At 51.3% G+C, this 20096-nt stretch overlaps 1 protein-coding gene across 1 annotated transcript; it reads right to left on the bottom strand.

Moving 5' to 3' along the window:
- Positions 1 to 801: 801 nt before the first annotated feature.
- Positions 802 to 19664, bottom strand: SLC25A42 (solute carrier family 25 member 42). Its single transcript, XM_068997208.1, has 8 exons — positions 19581 to 19664; positions 11624 to 11740; positions 10076 to 10187; positions 8210 to 8235; positions 7305 to 7471; positions 5962 to 6078; positions 5429 to 5580; positions 802 to 4428 (listed from the first exon to the last, which is right to left on the bottom strand). The coding sequence occupies exons 2-8, from the start codon at positions 11699 to 11701 to the stop codon at positions 4103 to 4105; spliced, it is 978 nt and encodes a 325-aa protein (XP_068853309.1). The 5' UTR covers positions 11702 to 11740; positions 19581 to 19664; the 3' UTR covers positions 802 to 4102.
- Positions 19665 to 20096: the final 432 nt, after the last annotated feature.

Genomic DNA, 20096 nt, shown 5'->3' with positions numbered 1-20096 from the left:
CAGGATTCCAGCCAGGTTTAAACCAAGTCTGAGCCTCCGGGTCTTGATTTCCCTGCGGATACAACCGGGAACAGCCATGGGATGCAGGGAGGCGACTCTGGGACCTGTCCCTGCTGTGACCTCCCTGTCACCCGGCAATGTCACCCCCACCCCGGGCCTGGAATGCGGCTGGAATCCCCCCCAAAAGCGGGGGTCCCCAAGCTGGGGGAAGGCACCAGGCCGTGCCTAAGCCGACAGTGCCACCTGCTGCCACCGCACACCCAGGCTGGGGACAGGGACAGGGACAGCTCAGCCCTGGAACCGTCCCCAGAGCTCCTTCCCTTCCTTTGGGATTCTCCCGACTGCCCAGCAAAGCCCTGAGCCGCAGCACAGGAGATTTGTGTGCTCAAGGGGGCACAACTCCCCAAAAAAGTCCTCATAACCACCAAAAAAACCCCTCAAAACACCCCTAAGCCCCCCCAAAAAACCCCTCACAACCCCCCCAAGAAAACCCTCATAACCCCCCCAAAACCCCTCAAAATCCCCTCCAAAAATCTCCTCCTAACCCCTTAAAAAACCCCTGACAACCCCTCAAAAACCCCCTCAAAAATCAGCTCATAACCCCTCAAAAAACCCCTCATAACCACCCAAAAAACTCCTCACAACCCCCAAAATAACCCTCAAAACCCCTCAAAAAAAACCCCTCAAAAAAAAACCCCTCAAAAAACTCCTCAAAACCCCTCAAAAATTTCCTCACAAACTCTCAAAAATCCCCCCCAAGGTGTTCCAGGCCTCAGAACAGGAGCCACCCGTGGCGAGCCGGAAAGTCAATCATATTTTTTATTAAATATACATCCTCTCTTGGCACAAATCTTAAAATATATAAACATTATATAACAAAGTGTCTTCACTGCAATAAAATAGAACTCCAGATCCAAGAAAAGCCGTCAAAATCGACACACGCACACGCATCGATGGTGAGGACACAAAAAGGCAATTAACAGTGTTTGTGCTAATTAATAGATGCATAGACCACACAGGCAGTGACCAGTGCTGGGACACCCTGCAGCTCATGGCATTTTTGTGGAGGAAAGAGGGAGGAAAGAGGAAGGAAAGAGGGAGAAAAGAGGGAGAAAAGAGGGAGAAAAGAGGGAGAAAAGAGGGAGAAAAGAGGGAGAAAAGAGGGAGAAAAGAGGGAGAAAAGAGGGAGAAAAGAGGGAGAAAAGAGGGAGAAAAGAGGGAGAAAAGAGGGAGAAAAGAGGGAGAAAAGAGGGAGAAAAGAGGGAGAAAAGAGGGAGAAAAGAGGGAGAAAAGAGGGAGAAAAGTGGGAGAAAAGTGGGAGAAAAGTGGGAGAGAAGAGGGAGGAAAGTGGGAGAGAAGAGGGAGGAAAGAAAAGAGGGAGGAATCAACCCCTACAGGGTACAAAGTGAAGATGCCAAACCGGACAAGGAGCTCAGGAAACTTCCTCAAACCATCCCATGGTGCCTGAAATTCCTGGAGCATCCAGGCTGTGAGGGGAAAACGTGGTTTGGGCTGTCTGGGCGTCGCTAAAAAGCTGCAATTTTGACATTTTGGGTGTGGTTTTTTTGGACCTGGTTTTCTCGAAGTGCCAGTGCGGGGCTCAAGGTGCAGGAAGAAGCAGGGGGAGGGAGAGGAAAAGAAAAAGCACAAATTTGGTGGTGATGCATTAAGGATCTGTGAGGAAGGTGAGTGGGAAATCAAATTAGAGAGGAATAAAATGCAAAATTAGGGAATTGCAGGGAAGGAAAAAAAAAGGAGAACGTTCCTGTTTTGAGTTGTTTCCTTTCTCAGAGCTCTTCCTGGCCAGCACACCTCAGAAAAAGATCTGGAACGTGTCTGAATCCACGGGGGGAAGGAGAGAAGGGAAGGGAACACTCCATTTCCCCTTTTCTACATTCAAATCAGAAGAAAAAAAAAAGAAAAAAAAGGGGAAAAAAAAAAGCTTTTTCAACCAACCCAAAGCAGCAACACACTCTGAGAAGAAACAAAAGCACCAAAACCATCACAGGCTGAATTCAAAGATCTGCCTCTGCACAAACACCCAGCCTGCAAAACTTGGGGGAAAATTGGCTGAAACTCCACTGAATTTAAATCAGGTGCAGCTGCTAATTAGGGAACAACTTCTCTTAGCCTGGCAAGGTGGGAATGGCAGGGTGAACACACAGGACCTGCTGGCACTCCTGGAACTGCCAGGGAATTCCTCTGGATCGGGACAAGAGCAGGATAATCAGCTTCTCCATTGGAGAAAAGAAATCAGGGCTCTCACACGGGGCTGAACAAAGGGAAAGCAGAGCTGAGCCTTTTCCAGCAGCCAAAAAAACCCCTGCAGAATTCGTGGCCATCACCTCCCCAAACCCCACAGATCTTTAATTCCCAGGTAAATCAGGGAGTGTGTCCCAGTGGAAACCACCCCTGCTGGGCTCGAGGGCAGAATTCCCGAGGTTAATCCCAGTTCCAGGCTGCCCCATCCCAGCTCTGAGAGTAATTTGTGTGTCAACACTTCAGTGCTGGCTCTGTGCCATTCCCACATTCCCTGGGATTGATTCCTAAGGAAATATTTGGCATCAGGAGCAGGTTTGTGCTCCAAAGAACGAGTGCAAAGACAAAAGAAAGGAGAAGGCTGCTCCTATCCCCTTGTGCAATTCCCTCCATTCCCATTAATCCCATCCGGCTACAACAGCCAAAATATGAAACAACCAGGAAAGGACAGGATTTAAATTAAATCTTTTTATCTTTTTATACATTATGGACTCTCTGGGAAAGGGATTTTTCACCTTGGTTTGTGTCATGTGATCAGAGGAGTCAGAAGTCTGCTCTGCACTCCAAATTTAACACAGGGATGGATCAACCCCACCCCCCCCCCTTCCAAAAAAATCTCCATTTCCCTGAAAACTGATTTGAAACAGAAACACCAAGAGGTTCTTCTCGTTGTCAAATTCCAGCTGGAAGTGATTGGCACAGTAGGGTCAATGCCATGGTGCCCACAATCCCAAGGAAGGGTTAAATCCCAAGAGGAATTTTAGGGATTAAAAAGCTGAGGGGATGAGTTAAAGAACAGAGGTGACACGACCTACACAGCAGGTACCAAAAAGGACAACCAGGATGTCCAGGAGCAGGGCCAGGAGCTGGGATCAGCTCCCAGGGCCAGCTGTTTTTTGGGACAGCCCAGGCTGCAGCAGGGTTTGTTCTCACACGGTGCATAGAGCAGCGATAATACTGAATAAAACAAATGGGATGTGAAGGATGTAACACCTCCTTCCTCAGTGCATCCACACCACCCCTGGAAAACGCTGCCTCTCCAGGGTAGGACAGCACAGAAGGAAAAAAACACAAATGCAGCTGGGGTGGAGCCAGGTTGGGAATCCAGGCACAGCCCTTGCTCGGCGACACTGACAACACACGCAGCAGAATTTCATTTCTAAAGGGCTCAGGACTCCCCTCCCCTGCTGCCTCCAGTCTTTGGTAATCTCAGAGGGACACCACAAACGAGGGACGTTGATGCAGCTCAACCCAAAAATGAGAAAATTAATGGAAAAAAAGGCAGCATTCCCAGCCAGAGAGAACATTCAGCTTTCGGAACAAGCGCAGTGTCCTGGGCCTGCCCTGCCCTGCCTTCACAGGCCAGGGGAATCTGGAATTCCCTACAGACTACACTGGAATATTGCACTTGGCAGACTGCCTCCAGCTACCCCACGGAGCTACAGAACTGCCACTTCCCAGATCCAGGGGTTCACTGCCAGCAGCTCCGAACCCCGTCTGTCACCATCCATCGCTTCCATCTGCCCGCCGAGAGCCAGGTGAGGAGCCAGGAGCAGCACAGGTGGGGTGGGGAGGCTCCACTCCTGGGGGCAGAGTCCATCAGAAGGGTGAGGCAGCTGCTTTGGAGGACTCAGCTCTGCAGGATCGGGAATTTTCACTTAGGGAACAGTTAGCTTCAGGTCGAGGCTTCCAAATTAAAAAGGGGGGAAAAAAAAAAAAAAATCCAGGAACAACAGAAAAAAAAAAAAAAACCAAACCCAACAAGATGGGCGAGTTCTCAGCTGCAGGAGCACGTGAGAGGCCAGGGAATTAATTGCTCTTTCTACACGTGGGGACGAAGCCACTACCTCTCCAAGCCGGGGCCGTGCTGCAGTTTCCGGAGCAGGATCTGTGTCAGGTCGAAGGTGGTGAAGCTGATCCCCACGGCGATGGGGCCCTTGACCCAGTTCATGCTGAGCCCTTTGTACAGGCCCCTGATGAGTCCCTCCTCCCTGACGATCTCCTGCATGGTGAGCAGGATGGAGCTGTAGGTGTGGCCCAGCACGCCGGCCGTCTGCATGCGGCGCCGCACCACGTCCAGCGGGTACGAGGCCGACTGCCCGATGAGGCCGGCGCACGCCCCGAACAGCAGCCGCTCCGGGGGCGAGGGCTGCGCCTTCCCGCTGTGCTCTGGGGGGACAGAGAGGGGGCACAGAGGTGGGAACTCCTTGGAATGAACGCACGGTTAAGGGTGAGCGGGTGTAGAGCCGGAGGTTTTGTTCTCCACAGGTTGCGCCGCCCGAGTTGGAGCTCACGAGGTTTTGTCGCCCGAGTTTTATTCCCGAGGTTTTGCTGCCCGAGCTTTGCTCCCCAGGTTGCACTCCCAAGCAAAATCATTAGATATGGTCCCCAAATCACTAGATAGGGTCCCAAAATCACTAGATATGGGCCCCAAGTCACTAGAAAAGGTCCCCAAATCACAAGGAAATGTCCCAAAATCACTAAAGGTCCCCAAATCACTAGATAGGGTCCAAAAATCACTAGAAAGGGTCCCCAAATCACTAGAAAGGGTCCCCAAATCACAAGGAAATGTCCCAAAATCACTAGATATGGTCCCAAAATCACTAGAAAAGGTCCCCAAATCACTAGATATGGTCCCCAAATCACTAGATATGGTCCCCAAATCACTAGAAAAGGTCTCCAAATCATTAGAAAAGGTCTCCAAATCACTAGATATGGTCCCCAAATCACTAGAAAAGGTCCCCAAATCATTAGAAATGGTCCCAAAATCACTAGAAAAGGTCTTCAAATCACAAGGAAATGTCCCAAAATCACTAAAGGTCCCCAAATCACTAGATATGGTCCCCAAATCACTAGATATGGTCCCCAAAATCACTACATATGGTCCCCAGAAACAAAGCCCTGAGAGATGTCCCATTTACTGACACATCACAGGTACAGCTCCCGAGGTTTTGCTCCCAACCTGGTGCATGGACCAACTCCTTCTCCACCTGGGAATCCCACCTTGTTCCTCCACAGGACAGGCACAGCTTTCCTGTAGCTTTCCCTGCTCATCATCCAGAGCTGGACAGATTCCAGAGTGTTGCTTTTTGCGAGGAAAAGCACTCTGACCCCTCCATCCAAACCCCTGGAGCTGGCCCCAAAACCTGCAGCATTTGCCCCGATTTACCTGCATGGACTTTCTTCAGCGTCTCGTAGGTGAAGAAGCTGAGGCCGGCGTAGGGGATGACCCCCAGGATGGTCGGTGTGAAGCCCCTGTACAAGGTTTTCAGCCCCTCCTCCCGGGATATCCGGATGAAGACGTGGACAATGCTGCTGTACCTGGCGTGGGGACAACGGGGAGAGCAGACCTGCGCTGGTGAGCGGCTGGGATATTCCCAGCAGGGCTTCCTGATGGATTAACTGTTAATTAATTCGGCTCTGAGCTCATCAGGCAGCTCAGAGGGGATTTCACCCGAGGGAGCAGCTCTCCCACAGCCCTGCTGTGCTGTCTCTTGGATCTTCCCGGATCCAGCTGGCCTCCTAAACTGGTCTCCCAGTATCCATCTCCTCCCACATTCACGCCTCTGCTCACTGAATCACTGCTCAGACCCCAGGGCTTTATTCCACCAAAGGCTCCCAGCAAGAAATGACCCAGAAAATGGGAATAAAGCCACGTGACCTTATTAAAACCCTAAAAAAAGTTGTGCATGAGGCACTTACATCTCCTTGGGTGTGACAGCCATGCGGGCACGGACCATGTCCAGGGGGTAGGTGACCATGGCAGCCGTGGTGCCAGCCAGGGAGCCGGCAATGAAGCGAGGGAAAGGCGTCAGCGCCCTGAAGTGAGGGGAGAGAAGAGACCAAACGTCACCTGCAGCTGCAAATCCCACCCGGCTGCTGGGAATGGCTCTGCTCTGCCTGCTCCCCACTCCCTGCCCTGCCTGCTGGGCTTTCCCAGCCATCCCACAGGGAAAATCCATGGGGAGAAGAGGCTCAGGGTGAGGCTGGAGCCTGCTGCTTCTCCTGCTCTTTGTTTTGCCTGCCTATTGCTGGTGCTGGGAATTGCTCGTTCCACGTCCAGGCCACTTCTTGCTCACGCCTGGACACAACAGGGTTGTGTCCTCACAAAATCTGCCCTTCCCTTGGCCCCTAAAACCCCATCCCAAGAGGGGCTGGCACTCGGAGCTGCCCCCCCAGAGCTTCCACCTTGGAGCTTCCATCTTGAAGCTTCCCCATCAGAGCTCCCCCATCAGAGCTTCCCCTTGGAGCTTCCATCTTGGAACTTCCACCTCGGAGCTTCCCCCTCAGAGCTTCCATCTTGGAGCTTTCGCCTCAGAGCTTCCTCTTGGAGTTTCCATCTTGGAGCTTCCCCTCACAGCTTCCACCTCAGAGCTTCCACCTCAGAGCTTCCCCATACAGCTTCCACCTCACAGCTTCCATCTTGGAGCTTCCCTGTGGAGCTTCCATCTCACAGCTTCCCCCTTGAGCTTCCCCTCACAGCTTCCATCTTGGAGCTTCCACCTCGGAGCTTCCCCCTCACAGCTTCCCCGGAGCTTCCATCTCCCAGCTTCCCCCTTGAGCTTCCCCTCACAGCTTCCATCTTGGAGCTTCCCCTCACAGCTTCCACCTCACAGCTTCCCCTTGGAGCTTCCATCTTGGAGCTTCCCCTCACAGCTTCCCCCTTGAGCTTCCCAGTAAAGCTTCCCCCTCACAGCTTCCATCTTGGAGCTTCTACCTCAGAGCTTCCCCTCACAGCTTCCATCTTGGAGCTTCCCCTCACAGCTTCCCCTCACAGCTTCCACCTCACAGCTTCCCCCTTGAGCTTCCCAGTAAAGCTTCCCCCTCATGGCTTCCATCTTGGAGCTTCCCCTCACAGCTTCCCCTTGGAGCTTCCCCCTCACAGCTTCCCCTTGGAGCTTCCACCTCAGAGCTTCCCCCTCAGAGCTTCCATCTTGGAGCCTCCCCCTCAGAGCTTCTCCTTCAGAGCTTCCCCCCTCCAGCCTCTGCTCCACCCTCCAGGATCCAAGGATCCCAGCAGGATCCCGAGCCCTGCTGCCTCTTACTTTCCCTGGAATCCGTAGTAATTCCCCAGGATCTGCTTGTACTCCTCGTGGGCGCAGAACTGGATGGCGGCGTAGGGGATCACCCGGACCATGGTGGCGGAATTCCCTCTCCAGAGGCTCCAGAAGCCCTCGTTGAGGTAGGTGTGATAAATCAGCCTGTACGCTTCCTGCAGGGATAAATCAGCCCGTGAGCTTCCTGCGGGGAACAGGGCAAGGGTCAGGCAGGGACACAGGGATAACGGGAATGCAGGGGAAGGAGGTGACCCCACAGCTTAACCTCTCCCAGTCCCCCATTCCCAGGGAGCTGATGTGGCAATCCCGGATCCTCTGGGGAGGCTCCGTCGCATCCATGTTAAAGCCAAAGGCAGGGAGAAGGTTTAGATCCCAGCCTGCCTTGTTTTCCCTCTGAGGGAAGGCAGAGTTTGCACAAAACCCCTTCCCAAACCCAAATTCATCTCCTCAGGGCCGGGCAGGAACATTTAGATCGCACACACACGGGCATGGCACACGGGGAAAAGCTGGAATTCACAGGGAAAACCACTCAGAAAGCCACGAGAGGGATCAGCTCCCGGACTTAATTCCCTATAAAGGCTGGAATGACTCCTGTGTGGTTGGGGGAAGCAAACAAGCACTAGAAATGGTCCCAAAATCCCCAGGAAAGGTCCCAAAACCCAAAGCCCTGAGTGATGTCACATTTATTGTCATGTCACAGGTACAACCTGGAGTTTGAACCCCCCCAATAACCACTGTCCTAATTAATCCTATAATTAACAACACCATTCCCAGTCCTTCCCTCTGTGTTTTCACAGAATGCTGCTGATAAATCCCCAAAAAAGTGAAATAAAGGCCAACAAAAGATTGATTATCAAACACTTCAGGGCAACAGCAGACAGACATCACCTCACCTTGGCAGAAAATCTTTTTGAAGACACTAAAAAAAAAAAAAAAAAGAACATTAGGGCTTGCAAGACATAAAAATAAATATCTGATCCATGAATCCCTAAATAAACTACACAGGTGTTTTGGCTGAAGGGATAAAAATAGAAGGAAAAGAATGAATGCAAGAGGAAACAGAGATTCTTTATTATAAAGGCTTTCCACTGGTAAATGCTCCCATAATTTAGCACAAAAGCCCATTTTTTTTCCCCACTGCCTGTTAGGAAAATTCAGTTTGTGTGGAATAAATGAATAAATAAAAAAAAATTTTAATTAAGGAAAAACATCAAAACTGCACCGTTCACTTATTTTTCAGAGCATTTCCATGCCCAGATCCCAGCCTAATTCCAGAATCCAGCGAGGAGCAAGCGAAGCTCCACGCAAGAGCAGCTCCATCCGAGCAAAACTCAAATGAACTCCCTGTTTTTTTCCTTCCCTTGCATCCATCCAAAGTGACAGCACCTCCTTATCCGTGGAATCCACGAGGCCTGGGGAAGCAGGATTTGTTTGGCAGCTCTGCTTTGCAGCAGGGAAGGGAAAACCCTGCCTGGAAACCTCTAATGAAATGTGGCTCCAATTAAGGGGCTGCTGCAGCTTCCTCCTCGCTCATCTGAGACCTGGGAGCCTCTCGAGTGTATCCAACAATCCCATGCAAATCCATTTTCCCCACTGCTGCTCCTCTGTGCAACTCAACACTTTTATTTGGATTTTTTTTTTTTTTTTAAGGAATAAAACCACCGCCACTGGTTATTGAGGTGGTTTTATTCCTTTAAAAGGTTTTCTCCCTCTGCCACAGGGAAATTTATCGAATCGTGGGATGGTTTGGGTTGAGAAAACTCATCCAGTTCCATCCCTCTGCCATGGACATTTTCCACTATCCCAGGCTGCTCCAAGCCCCATTCCCCAGTTTTTAATTCAAGGGATCACTCTGACAATCCAGAGGTGCTTTCCTTCTTCACAAGACAGGGAATGAAACCCTTTAAGACAGCAAGAACCCAAAAAATCCATCAGATCCCAAGAAATTGCTCCAATTGGAACATTTTAATCCCATCCTTTCCAGCCACGTGGATGGGCCAAAGCAAACAGGGATTTTTAGGAATGTGGCCTGTCCAAACTCCAGGTGATTCCCTTGGTCTGCTGCTGGCTCACCCCAACTCTGTGGCTTCCCTCTCATCCTTGCTCCTGATATTTCCAGCCTGAGATGAACCCGGGTTTGTGTTTTTGGTGGGAAAACCCAAAAATTCTGGTCCAAGTGGCAATCCCAGCACAGGATTTATTTGGCTCCCTGATCCATATCCCAGCAATTCCAGAGCTCCTTGCTCTGCCCAGAATGCAAATCATGTGAGTGAAAATCAATTCTAAATTAAATGTCAGCCAGGGATTAGATGGAGCCCCATTCAGTTAATCCAGGACGTCACCAGATTTAAAATTCTTGGCTTTCCCCAGCGTCCAATGAATTAAAGGCCTGTGCTGCTCCCTTTGGGATAACTGGTGGAGCTGACAGTCCCTGCACTGCAAAAGATCCCAAAAATCCACAAATCCTGCTAAACACATGGAAATTCTCTATTCCAGTCAGAGGAATTTTCCTTTTCTGCTACAATTTAGAGGTTCCAGAGGACACACACCCAGAGAGGCAGCAGCTCCAGTGCCTTTTGCCTCCCGATTTTGAGGAGAGTTGACACAATTTGGGCATCCAGCCTTCAGCAGGGAACTCCCACAGCCCAATTCCTTCTTCCCAGTGTCTCCACATCTCCTCACACTCCTGGAAAACCAGCTGGATGAGCAGATCAGAAGCTCAAAGTAAAAACAATTCAGGAAAAGCCCACGGGACTCACCTTGGAACATGATTTTTGTCCTGTCCAGAGGAGCCACTGCAGTTTTAGCCACAGCCCCAGCCAGAGCCCCAGACATCAGGGAGTTCAGCACTTTCTTCTTCTCCTGGTTATCCTGGAAAAAGCATGGGATAAGTGGGACAAAAGCAACCCCACAAGGAATAATATTTCACCTTGGCTGCAGTTTTCACCCCGTGGCCAGGATTTGGGTTAAAATGTTTCACTAGGTTTCTAGCACAGTGAATTCCCGGTCGGATCATGAGGAAAAATTCCAAGAATTCCTCATGCATGTGCTGTTTTCTCCCTATTATTTCTCTTTTTTCTCCCTCCCCACGATTTAGGCATGGACAGAAGGGAAGTTTCTGGAAGAGAAGCACCCAAGCCCTATTCCCACATCATTTCCAAGCTCCTGAGGATAAAACCAGGCATTTTCCCTGCTCTGATGGGTGAAATGGGAGGGATTTTATTCTTGGCATTCCTGCCACAGCTCAGATTTACAAAATCAGCATTTTTCTCCCACAGAGAGCAAATAAATGCCACAAAATCCAACCCCGTGGAGGTTCTGGAGTGAGGACAAGTCCAGGCTTGATGTGTGAACTTTTGACACTTTGTGGACGAGAGGAGTTAACATTTCCCTTGTTTTCAGGAGGTTTCCCAACTCCCAAGTTAATGTTTATGGCCAAAACCCCTGGATCAGCTCAATTCCCCCTCCCAAGCTGTGCCTTGGTGCAAGGGCAGCCAAGCAAAGGTGAACTTCAGCCCCAGATTTAGGCGAAACCAGAGCAAGGTTCGGCATCACCTCCTTTTCCAGAGATTCCAACGAGCCTGGGAGCAGGGAAACATGGATTGGTGGCCCTGGTGCAGCTCTGCCACTTAACCCTGGGCACAGAAGTGCCCTGCCTGCCAGCTGGGAATGCCCAACCTCTTCCCAAGGGGATGGGAATGCTTGGATCCGCTCAGAGGGGCACATTCCGTGGATTACACAAGCACTGCAGCTTTTAGGAGTCCAGAGCTCAAATCCCAGACTGGTTTGGGTTGGAAGGACTTAAAACTCATCCCATTCCAGGGGCAGGGACACCTTCCACCAGCCCAGGTTGCTCCAACCTGGCCTGGGACACTTCCAAGGGATGAGGCAGCCACGGCTTCTCTGGGAATTCCATCCCAGCCCCTCCCCACCCTCACAGGGAGGAATTCCATCTCAATGTCCCATCCAGCCCTGCCCCCTCTGCCAGTTTGAATCCATTCCCTGTGTCCTGACCCTCCATCCCTTGTCCAAAGTCTCTCCCCACGTTTCTCATGGCTCCTTCAGGCACTGCAAGGTCACAATTAGGTCACCCTGGAGCTTTTCCAGGCTGGACAATCCCAATTTTCCCAGGCTTTCCCCACAGCAGAGCTGCTCCATCCCTCTGAGCATCCTGGTGCCTCCTCTGGACTCGCTCCAACATCTCCACATCCTTCTGGACGCAGAATTCCAGGTGGGATCTCACCTGAGTGGGGCAGAATTCCCTCCCTGGAGCTGCTTTGGATTCCCAGCCCAGCTCCTGCTCTCACCTCTGCCGGAATTCGGGCTGTGACGGGCTCCACATCCCTCTGGAATTCCACTGGACCTTCTCTCACACCATTACCCATACCAGTCACGCTTCCACGGGGGCAGAAGAGCTACAGCTCCTAAATGGAACCCGAAACCAAAGGAAAAAGTGTCAAAAGGTGGAAATATCCAGGTGATAAAGCACAGGGAGGGGGTGCGACCCACTCCCAGAGCCATTTTCAGTAGGAAAACCCTCTCCCAATTCCCTGAAAAGGGGCATTTCCAGGATCCCGGTGCCATTTCCTTCCTTTAAGGTGTAAATGTATTTTTGGGGGGTGAGGGGAGAGTACTTTGGTGCCAGATAAAAACTGTGCCATTCATATCCATGCTTCTCACCCCACAAGGAACTCAGCTGCAATAAAACACCAAAATATCCATAATTTCCAGGGAAAAGCAGCAGATCCTGCCTTGCCCTCTCCCAAAAAGGATTCTGGTGGCTCCTTGGGACTGCTGAGCAACGAGATACTGGAGAAGGAAGGTGAAAATTTAAAACACTCTGGAAAAGGGGGAAAAAGTAGTCCCAGGAGTGAGTCCCCAAAGCCTGCCACGAGCAAGTGGAGGTTATTTTTGGGAAGAGAGGGATCCAGTGCCTCACACGTGCCACAAAGGCCATTCTGGGATTTGATCTGGTGGTTTCAGGACTCCCTCTCCTCCCAGGGTGGTGGAACGGGGTGGCTTGCACAGGTTTTTCCTGCTCTGAGATGTCCCAAACCACCCCACGAGACGAAAGGTCAGCCTGACCTTGGCTGCAGCATGTGGATGAACGAATAATTCTACTTAAACGGAATAATTCACTTTTGTTAGCTCTTTCTCATATTTCTGCCTTTTGTGCTGCAGCTTTTTCAGCCTGGAAGATTCAGAACTGGAATCGCTGCCGTGAAAACCCCGAGGTGGCACCGGGAGGTGGCCCTGGAGCTGCTCACAAAGGGGCTGTGCAACGACAGAAATTGCTTTTCCAAGCCACAAAGCTGCTGCAACAGCCCCATTTTGGAAGGTTCCTCTCAAGGAATGTGCTCTTAGGAAAAGAGAATTCCTGAATTCGGGCAGCTCTTGCCTCCAGCAGTTCCTTCCCTCCTGCTCCCTCTGATGCCTGCGAAACCTTGGGCACAACATTTCACTTTACCTGGAAAAAAAAGCCTCATTCCCAGCCTCTTTTTTCCCCCTTTTTTTAACAATCTCAGGTACTTTATGCCTGTCAGCACCTTTCAGACTTGCTGACCTATTTTTTTTCCCCCTCATAAATTAGTGCCAGCCCTCATTTCCCAGGCCTGGCTTGCAGCAGATTTTGAACACAAAGCGGAGACGGCTCAGCCTTGGCTGAACTCGGGCGTGACCAATTTGGGATGGAGGAGCCTCATCCTCACTCCAGAGGGGGACAAACACACCTGGGGATCTTTAATCATCACAGAATTCTGGGATGGTTTGGGTTGGGAAGAACTTTTAGGATCATCTCATCCCACCCCACACCTTCCACCATCCTCAGGTTGCTCCAACCCGGCCTTGGGCACTTCCAGGGATGGGGAGGCCACAGCTTCTCTGGGAATTCCATCCCAAACTCCTTCACACAGCCAAAAATTCCTTCCCAGTATCCCACCTATCTCTGCCCTGTGTCAGTTTGAAGCCATTCCCCCTGGTCCTGGCACTCCAGGCCCTTGGAAATCGCCTCTCTCCATCTTTTTTGTTGTCCCCTTCAGGCCCTCAAGGCCCCAGTTCAGTCACCCCAAAACTTCTCCTCACTTCCCAGAGCTTTGGGAAGACACAAATCCATGGATTCCCAACTCCTGAGGGTGTTTTGGAAACTCAGGGAGGGATAACTCCAGGTTTTCATGGGACAGAACACCTGACATGACCTGAACAGCACCACCAGAAAAGTTCCCTCACGTCAGAGCAAGCGAGCAGAAACTCCCACAAGGATCAAGAGCAGAGATGATCCATAATTATTTTGCACTTGAAGAACACAGTTAATTATTTCTAATTACTACCTGCAGTCATTTCCTTCCCTTCTCGTTCCCCCTTATCTCACAGGCCTGGAAAAATGCATTGTAAAATTCCCTTTCCTTTCAGTCAAAGCATGAAGGAAATCACAGGTGGAGATATTATCCCTCCCCTGCCTGGAATAAAGGAATGTAGGTCACAATATCAGATTTATCTCTGCCAAAAATAACCCTCCTTCCCCCCCAAAAATAGAAATTGTGCTAAAGGGCTTAGCAATGCAAAATGCAACTTTCTTTCAAAATATCATTTTGAAAGACTATTGAGAAAGAGAAGCCTGGAAGGAAATTTGTCAAATTAAAGTGATTTTATTAAGGCTGGACTTATTTCTGCATAAAGATGAGATTCATTTACTCCACAATATTCCCTTTTATCCCACCCAGACACATCCCTTTTTTATTTTTAGTGCCCACTGCCCTGAGCCTACAAACACCTGTTTATATGCTCAGTTTTACACATCAAATCTGCCCTGAACATGCTGAGGCTCAAATGTAAAAATAGCATTTATTTATTATTTATATTCCCCTTTGCTCGCCTCAAAGCTGGATTTTATTTTGGACTCAGGCTGGATTCTGATGTCAGGGGGTTATTTTGACCACTAATTCACACTGGAGCCACAGACAACAAAGATTATCTTAAAATTTAGCACAAATTTCAAGTTTGGCCATTAAAAAGCAGCCATTATTTTGCAGCTCCATCAACCTGACTCTCTTATTAAGTAACCCAGCAAAAGCCACGAGGAGCAGCTGGATATTTGTGTTAAATCCCTGTATTTTGGATCTCTCCCCACATGGTCATTCCTTGTGTTTACAAAGCCAGAAAAAAAAAAAACCAAACCCAAAACCAAGCTGGGGATTAAATGTGTTTTTTTCCTAACCCACTCCTGGGTTATTTTTACAGGAGTTACACAAGTCCCTGTCACACATCTGGATCCTGAACTCCTCAGGGCTGCAGAGCAAAGCATTCCCTGAGGAATAAAGAGGGAAAATCGCTGGAAAAGGCGAGTTTGGGAGTTAAGGGCTGATGAGTAACGTGGAACTCGGCCATGGATTAAAGATTATTCCCCAAGATGGGAAAATAGGGAAGCTCCTTCTCTGGCATAGCTGAAATTAATTAAAATCATTAATTGTTCAGCAGAAGGGCCAATGAGGTCCAGGGAGCAGCATCTCAAATAAGAAATAAACACGAATTGGGATGGGAGTAATTAAAAACAAAGCAAAATTAAAAGAATTCAAAACGATGCTGAAGGTTTGGGGGATTATCCAGCAATTCTATAATTCCAAATGAAATTTTAATGGAAAAGTTTGGCTTCACAACCTGCCTGCAATTCCTCTTTTCTGTATTTTGCCAGCTCTGCTTTCCCAGGGCAGATCAACAGCAAATTCCAGCAGGAAGAAGAGATCCAAAATGTGGGGGGAAAGGGCAGAATTGGAGGATTTTTAAGGCCTTTCCAACCCAAACCATTCCAGGATTCCAGGAAAGGAGGCTGGAGCCAGGTGGGGGTCGGGCTCTGCTCCCAGGCCACAAGGGACAGGACAAGAGGGAACAGCCTCAGGTTGTGCCAGGGGAGGTTTAGGTTGGATTTTAGGGAAAATTTCTTCATGGAAAAGGTTGGCAGGGCAGTGGTGGAGTCCCCATTCCTGGAGGGATTTAACAGCAGTGGGGATGTGGCACTTGGTGACATGGACTTGATCCTAAAGGTCTTTTCCCACCTGAAAAAATCATGTTTTTCAGGAATCATGGATGTTCTGTGGAATTCAGACCTGTCCCAAACCCCTGGGAGTTCTGAAAGAATTCCCATTCTCCTGTCCCCAGCAGGGACAGACAAGCTGCAAAGCAAAAAGCCCCTATTTGCTGAGAAATATTTGCTTTTTTCCCCTGGACAACACCAGCAGGAATTATGAAAAATAGTTTGGAGGAGCACAGGAACGGCCCAGACAGGGAATGGCAAAGCTGGGACTGGACGCCCACAAAATTCTCTGTATTCAAAGATAAACAGAAGGAATTTAGCCTGAGGAGAGAAGAGATGGAGAGAGAAACGTAAAGGACTTTTTAATTCCATAACTGGGAATTACAACAAGAAAATTCCACCGACACAGATGTGGATGAAGCCACAATTCCAATTTAACTCGGGTAAAATCCCTTTTACACCTCATCTCGCACTCACCAGCTCCCCTCAGTTCTCCTCCCTCCTTTGCCTTTATTATGCCATGAACGGCGCTGATGAAAGCACGGGATGAAATTAGGAAGGAACAAAACCCAGGGAAGCTCCTGCAGGAATTTTCACACCTCTCCCGGGCAGGCTGAGGTGCCCCAGCACCCGGGGAAGTTGCTCCTGTTCGGTTCCCTTCAATCCTTGCTCAGCTGAGCACTCGAGGCTGACAGAGGGGGAGATGTGCTAAGAGCTGCCATCACTGCAGCCTTGGAGCAAAAGCAGCCCGGAAAATCACTGGAAATCACGGGGAAAAAAAAGGGCTGGAATGCTCAGAACGGGATGAACTCTCCCCTTGAGGTCCCTCTCTGCCTTCCAGTTTGATTAGGCTGTTAAAAATCAACCCTGCGGCCCCAGCTCTCCCCAGTCACTTCCACCTCGCTGCGCACAAATCCCACCCTAAAGCATGAGCTGGGAACAGTCCAGGGCTCTTTCTCCCTCCAAGGCCTGGCCAGGAAGTGTTAGGACTATTTGAAGGAATCATTGCCTAAAAGAATCCCTAAATTACAATATCTGGAAGAGTTTAAGTTTTTTTATGTGCTCCCTTTGCTGTCAAATACAAATAAAAGCTGTTCCTGCCTCCCTCCCTGATGGAACTCAGGCCCCCCAATAAAACTGAGGCTAAAAATCCCAATTCCTGGCGTGGTTTTAGAGGCTCTGCCCTGAATTAGGGCCACTGGGAAATGGTTAAAGCCCACAGCTCAGCTCCCAGAGGCAGCTGATTATTCCAAGTGCGCTGGAGGGAGCTGGGAAGGAACAGAGGGAATCTTGGCAAGGGAAAACAGAGCTCCATTCTTCAGCTGCTTTGCTGGGAACACCTCAGCTGTGTTGGCCACGGCCACAAACCGAAGACCAGCTCTTATCTGCAAGACAGAAAGCAGCTTTATCTCAGGGAGGGCACAGCTCCTTGAGCAGGGGCCTCTCCACGCGCCAGGGAACAATTCCCGTCCTTCCGAAGGAAAAGCGACCCCAAAACCCCTCCCCGAGCTCAAAAGTTGTTTCTCCGAGGAAATATCCTAAAGAAATGGCAATAAAATATTCTAAACTCATGCTTTCCCCATCAGCAGGTCCTGCATGCACTGGCCTGGATGTCACCAAAGCCACACAGGAGGTTCCCAAAGAGACAAATCCCAGCACAGAGGGATTTTTTTTTTCCATGGGATTATTTGGAATAGAAGCAGCCCTCAGTCAATACAACTTTGCCAGGAACTACTTCAGCACATAATGAGTAATTACAATAACTGCTCTAAACCTCCCCCCCCCCACCCCCAGCAGTTTAAATTGCCTCTAAAAACAAAAGAAAAAAAGGAAAAGGAAGAATTCAAACCTTCCATGGTGAAGCAGAACGAGCCACAAGTGTGCCAAGGAAGTGCCATTTCCTCAGGGAAACGCTTTCCACCCTGCCTGGAGCCTTGCCCGCCCCACTGCTCCCTCTGCATTCATTTTGGTAGGGTTCACAGTTAACCATCGCCTCTGCTTGGCCAGAACGCTGCAGATTTCCACTAAATTTGATTATTTTCTGGTAAGCCAGGCCTTACAGCACCAACACAGCACCCAGAGCTTCATCTCTGACTGTGCAGCAACAAGGAGAAGTGGATTTAAAGCACAACTAAAGCAGAGAACTCCTCCAAGCCTCATTTATTTGGCGACCTTGAGGGAGCTGTTTGCATTGCAGTTCACCTTTCCACTCAAGGCTAAACAGAACATCCTTTCCCAAGGATTTCCTTCACCAGGAATCCTTCTGCATCCCCTGGAAAACCCAGGCAGCACTGCAGAGTGAAGAACTGGTATCATTTTCACACAGAAAAGGGACAAATCCGAATGAATCTTCCTCCAAGTAGCAGCAAAGTGACTCAAAACTAAATTATTCCTGGTTCTTGAGGTTTTTTTTTTTCCTAATAGCAAACCTGTCTGACCTGTACCAAGCCCATCACACACTCAGGGCTGTGGTTTGAGTTTTCAGCAACCTCCTGAAGCCAAGTTTGACACACCAAACACACCTGGAACCTGTGCAAGGAAGGGCAGCAGCTGCAGGTCAAGCAAAGTGAAATTCTTGCAGCTCCCGGGGTTGCCAAGGGCCCAAATTCCCTTGTCTGGAGCAGCCACTGGGGCCGGAGGACTCCTGCCAAAATCCAACACCCAGGACAGCCCCAGTCCCCCCCTTTCCTCAGCATCTGTGGTCCTAAACAATCATTTGGACTTGCAGGGGGACACAAAAATAAACGTTGAGTATCCAGTGCTCTGTAAAGATGCTCAGAGGGGCCTGGAATCCAGCCCTGGTGTTTCACCCACTCAGTGCCACAATTATTTTTAAATTCCTTCACCCACAAGTTGTTGGTGTGATTAAACCAACCCTCACTGCAGCCTCTCCTTTCTCAGCTGTTTTTTCTCCTCTGCTCCAACCTGGAGTCGCTTAAAACCCAGGATGTTTCCAAAACACTCCAAAATCCACCTAAACCACAGAAAAACACGGGAAGAGCAGCCAAACCTCCGCACACAGCACTAAATGTGATGCAGGAGAACCCAAAGCAAAGCGACAGCAGCTTCCAAACCCACTCCAAATCATCAGCCAGCAGGGAAAAAACACCATCAACACACACAAACACAACCCTGACGCCTCCAGCCTCGAGGGGAGCCCAGGTTTAAGGTCAGCAGCACCGACTGCTCGGCTGGAACAGCCAGTTCCATGTTCACACACGGCAGGGAAGGTGGAACAGCCTTCATTGACCCTGCACAGGCATTTCCAGCAGTTTCCACCTGTCTTTTCACATTATAACTCAAAGCCAAGCCAAGAGGCTCCTTCCATTCCCACCTTTGAGGGCAAAGCAGGGAGTTCACCCCTGCTCTGCGAGTTTTTGCTTCTGCTGAGGTGGGAGAGGCAGGAGACACGGAGAGATCTGTGTTCAACACCTTCTGTGCCCCCTGGGATCTGTCCCTCAGCACAAAAACACCACTGTGCCTTATTTTCAGGCTTCTCAGCGATTGGAACAAACAAGACAAAAATCACATCTCGCGTTAGGAGCCGCACATTTGGATCGGGAAGGGAGCAGGAGCCTGACGTGCCCGGCACAGCCACCGGGAGACCCCGGGGTTGGCAGGGCAGGAAAGGGGGCAGTGGGACAGGCTGGAAAGGTGGCAGGGCAGGGTCAGAGGGGGGTGGCAAGGTGGGAGCAGGGCAGGCAGGAAAAGTGGGGTCAACAGGGGCTGGAAAGGCAGGGAAAAGAGGCAGAGAACACAAGGAAACAGGGAAAACAGGTAAGGAAAGCAGACAGGGAAGGCAGAGAAGAGAGGGAAGAAGGCAGGGAAAGCAAGCAGGGAAGAAGGCAGCGCAGGCAGGGAGCGCAGCCCGCAGCCTCCCGCACCCAGCCCGGGCAGTGCGGGCCGGGCCTCCCGCGCGGTGCCGCAGCCCGCGGCGAGCGCGGCCAAGGCCGGCACCGCTCCCCCGCAGCTCAGCAAGGCCGCCGGCGGGTCCCGCCGCTGCACCGAACTCCCGGGCTAACCGGACCGACCGCGACACGCGGGCGGCCGCGTCAGAGCCCCGCGGACCGGGCCGGGCCGGCACGGGGTGACCCCACGGGAGGCCGCGGCAATGTCACCTGGCGCCTCACGCCGCCACAGCGACGCAACGCCGCCCGGGCCTCGGCCGCGGCGATGGAGCCGCGGGGCCGCGTCAGCGCCCGCGGCGGGGCCGGTCCGGGTCGGTGCCGCGCACTCACCGGCTCCGCTCCGCGTCCGCCCCGGCCGCGTCCGCCGCCGCCAGGCCGCCCCCGCTGCGCCGCGGGAGGCGGGGCCCGCCCCGGGGCGCGGCCAATCGGCACGGCGGGGGCAGGGCTGTGCACGGAGATTGGCTGCGCGGTTAGGAGTGACGGCGGAGGCGACCAATCGGAATCGGCAGGGGGCGGGGCGCGAGCGAGGGGCGGGGCGCCGGCGGCGGCGCGGAGCGCTCGGTGCAGGGGCGGGGAGCGGCCGGGGCTGCCCGGGGATCCCAAACCGGGAGCGCCCAGAGATTCCGCCCGGCTCCGCTGTCCAGCACGCCCCCGGTGTTCTCCAGGCTGCGGCTCTGCCCGGTCCCCGCGGCCCCTCAGGGCTGGAGGCGGGAGCTCAGCTGCAGCCTCTCTTGGGAAGGAAATTAAATCCCGCGGGGAACCCTCTGTTTGATTGTCCCCCAGCCTTGGGGCTGCTTTTCCCCCATCCCAAACTCCCCAGAAAGGCCAAGCCTGGGAGCCACAGGC

Source organism: Aphelocoma coerulescens, chromosome 28 (genome assembly GCF_041296385.1).
Source record: "Aphelocoma coerulescens isolate FSJ_1873_10779 chromosome 28, UR_Acoe_1.0, whole genome shotgun sequence".
Lineage (NCBI taxonomy): Eukaryota > Metazoa > Chordata > Aves > Passeriformes > Corvidae > Aphelocoma > Aphelocoma coerulescens.
This window is presented reverse-complemented; position numbering and strand designations above follow the sequence as displayed.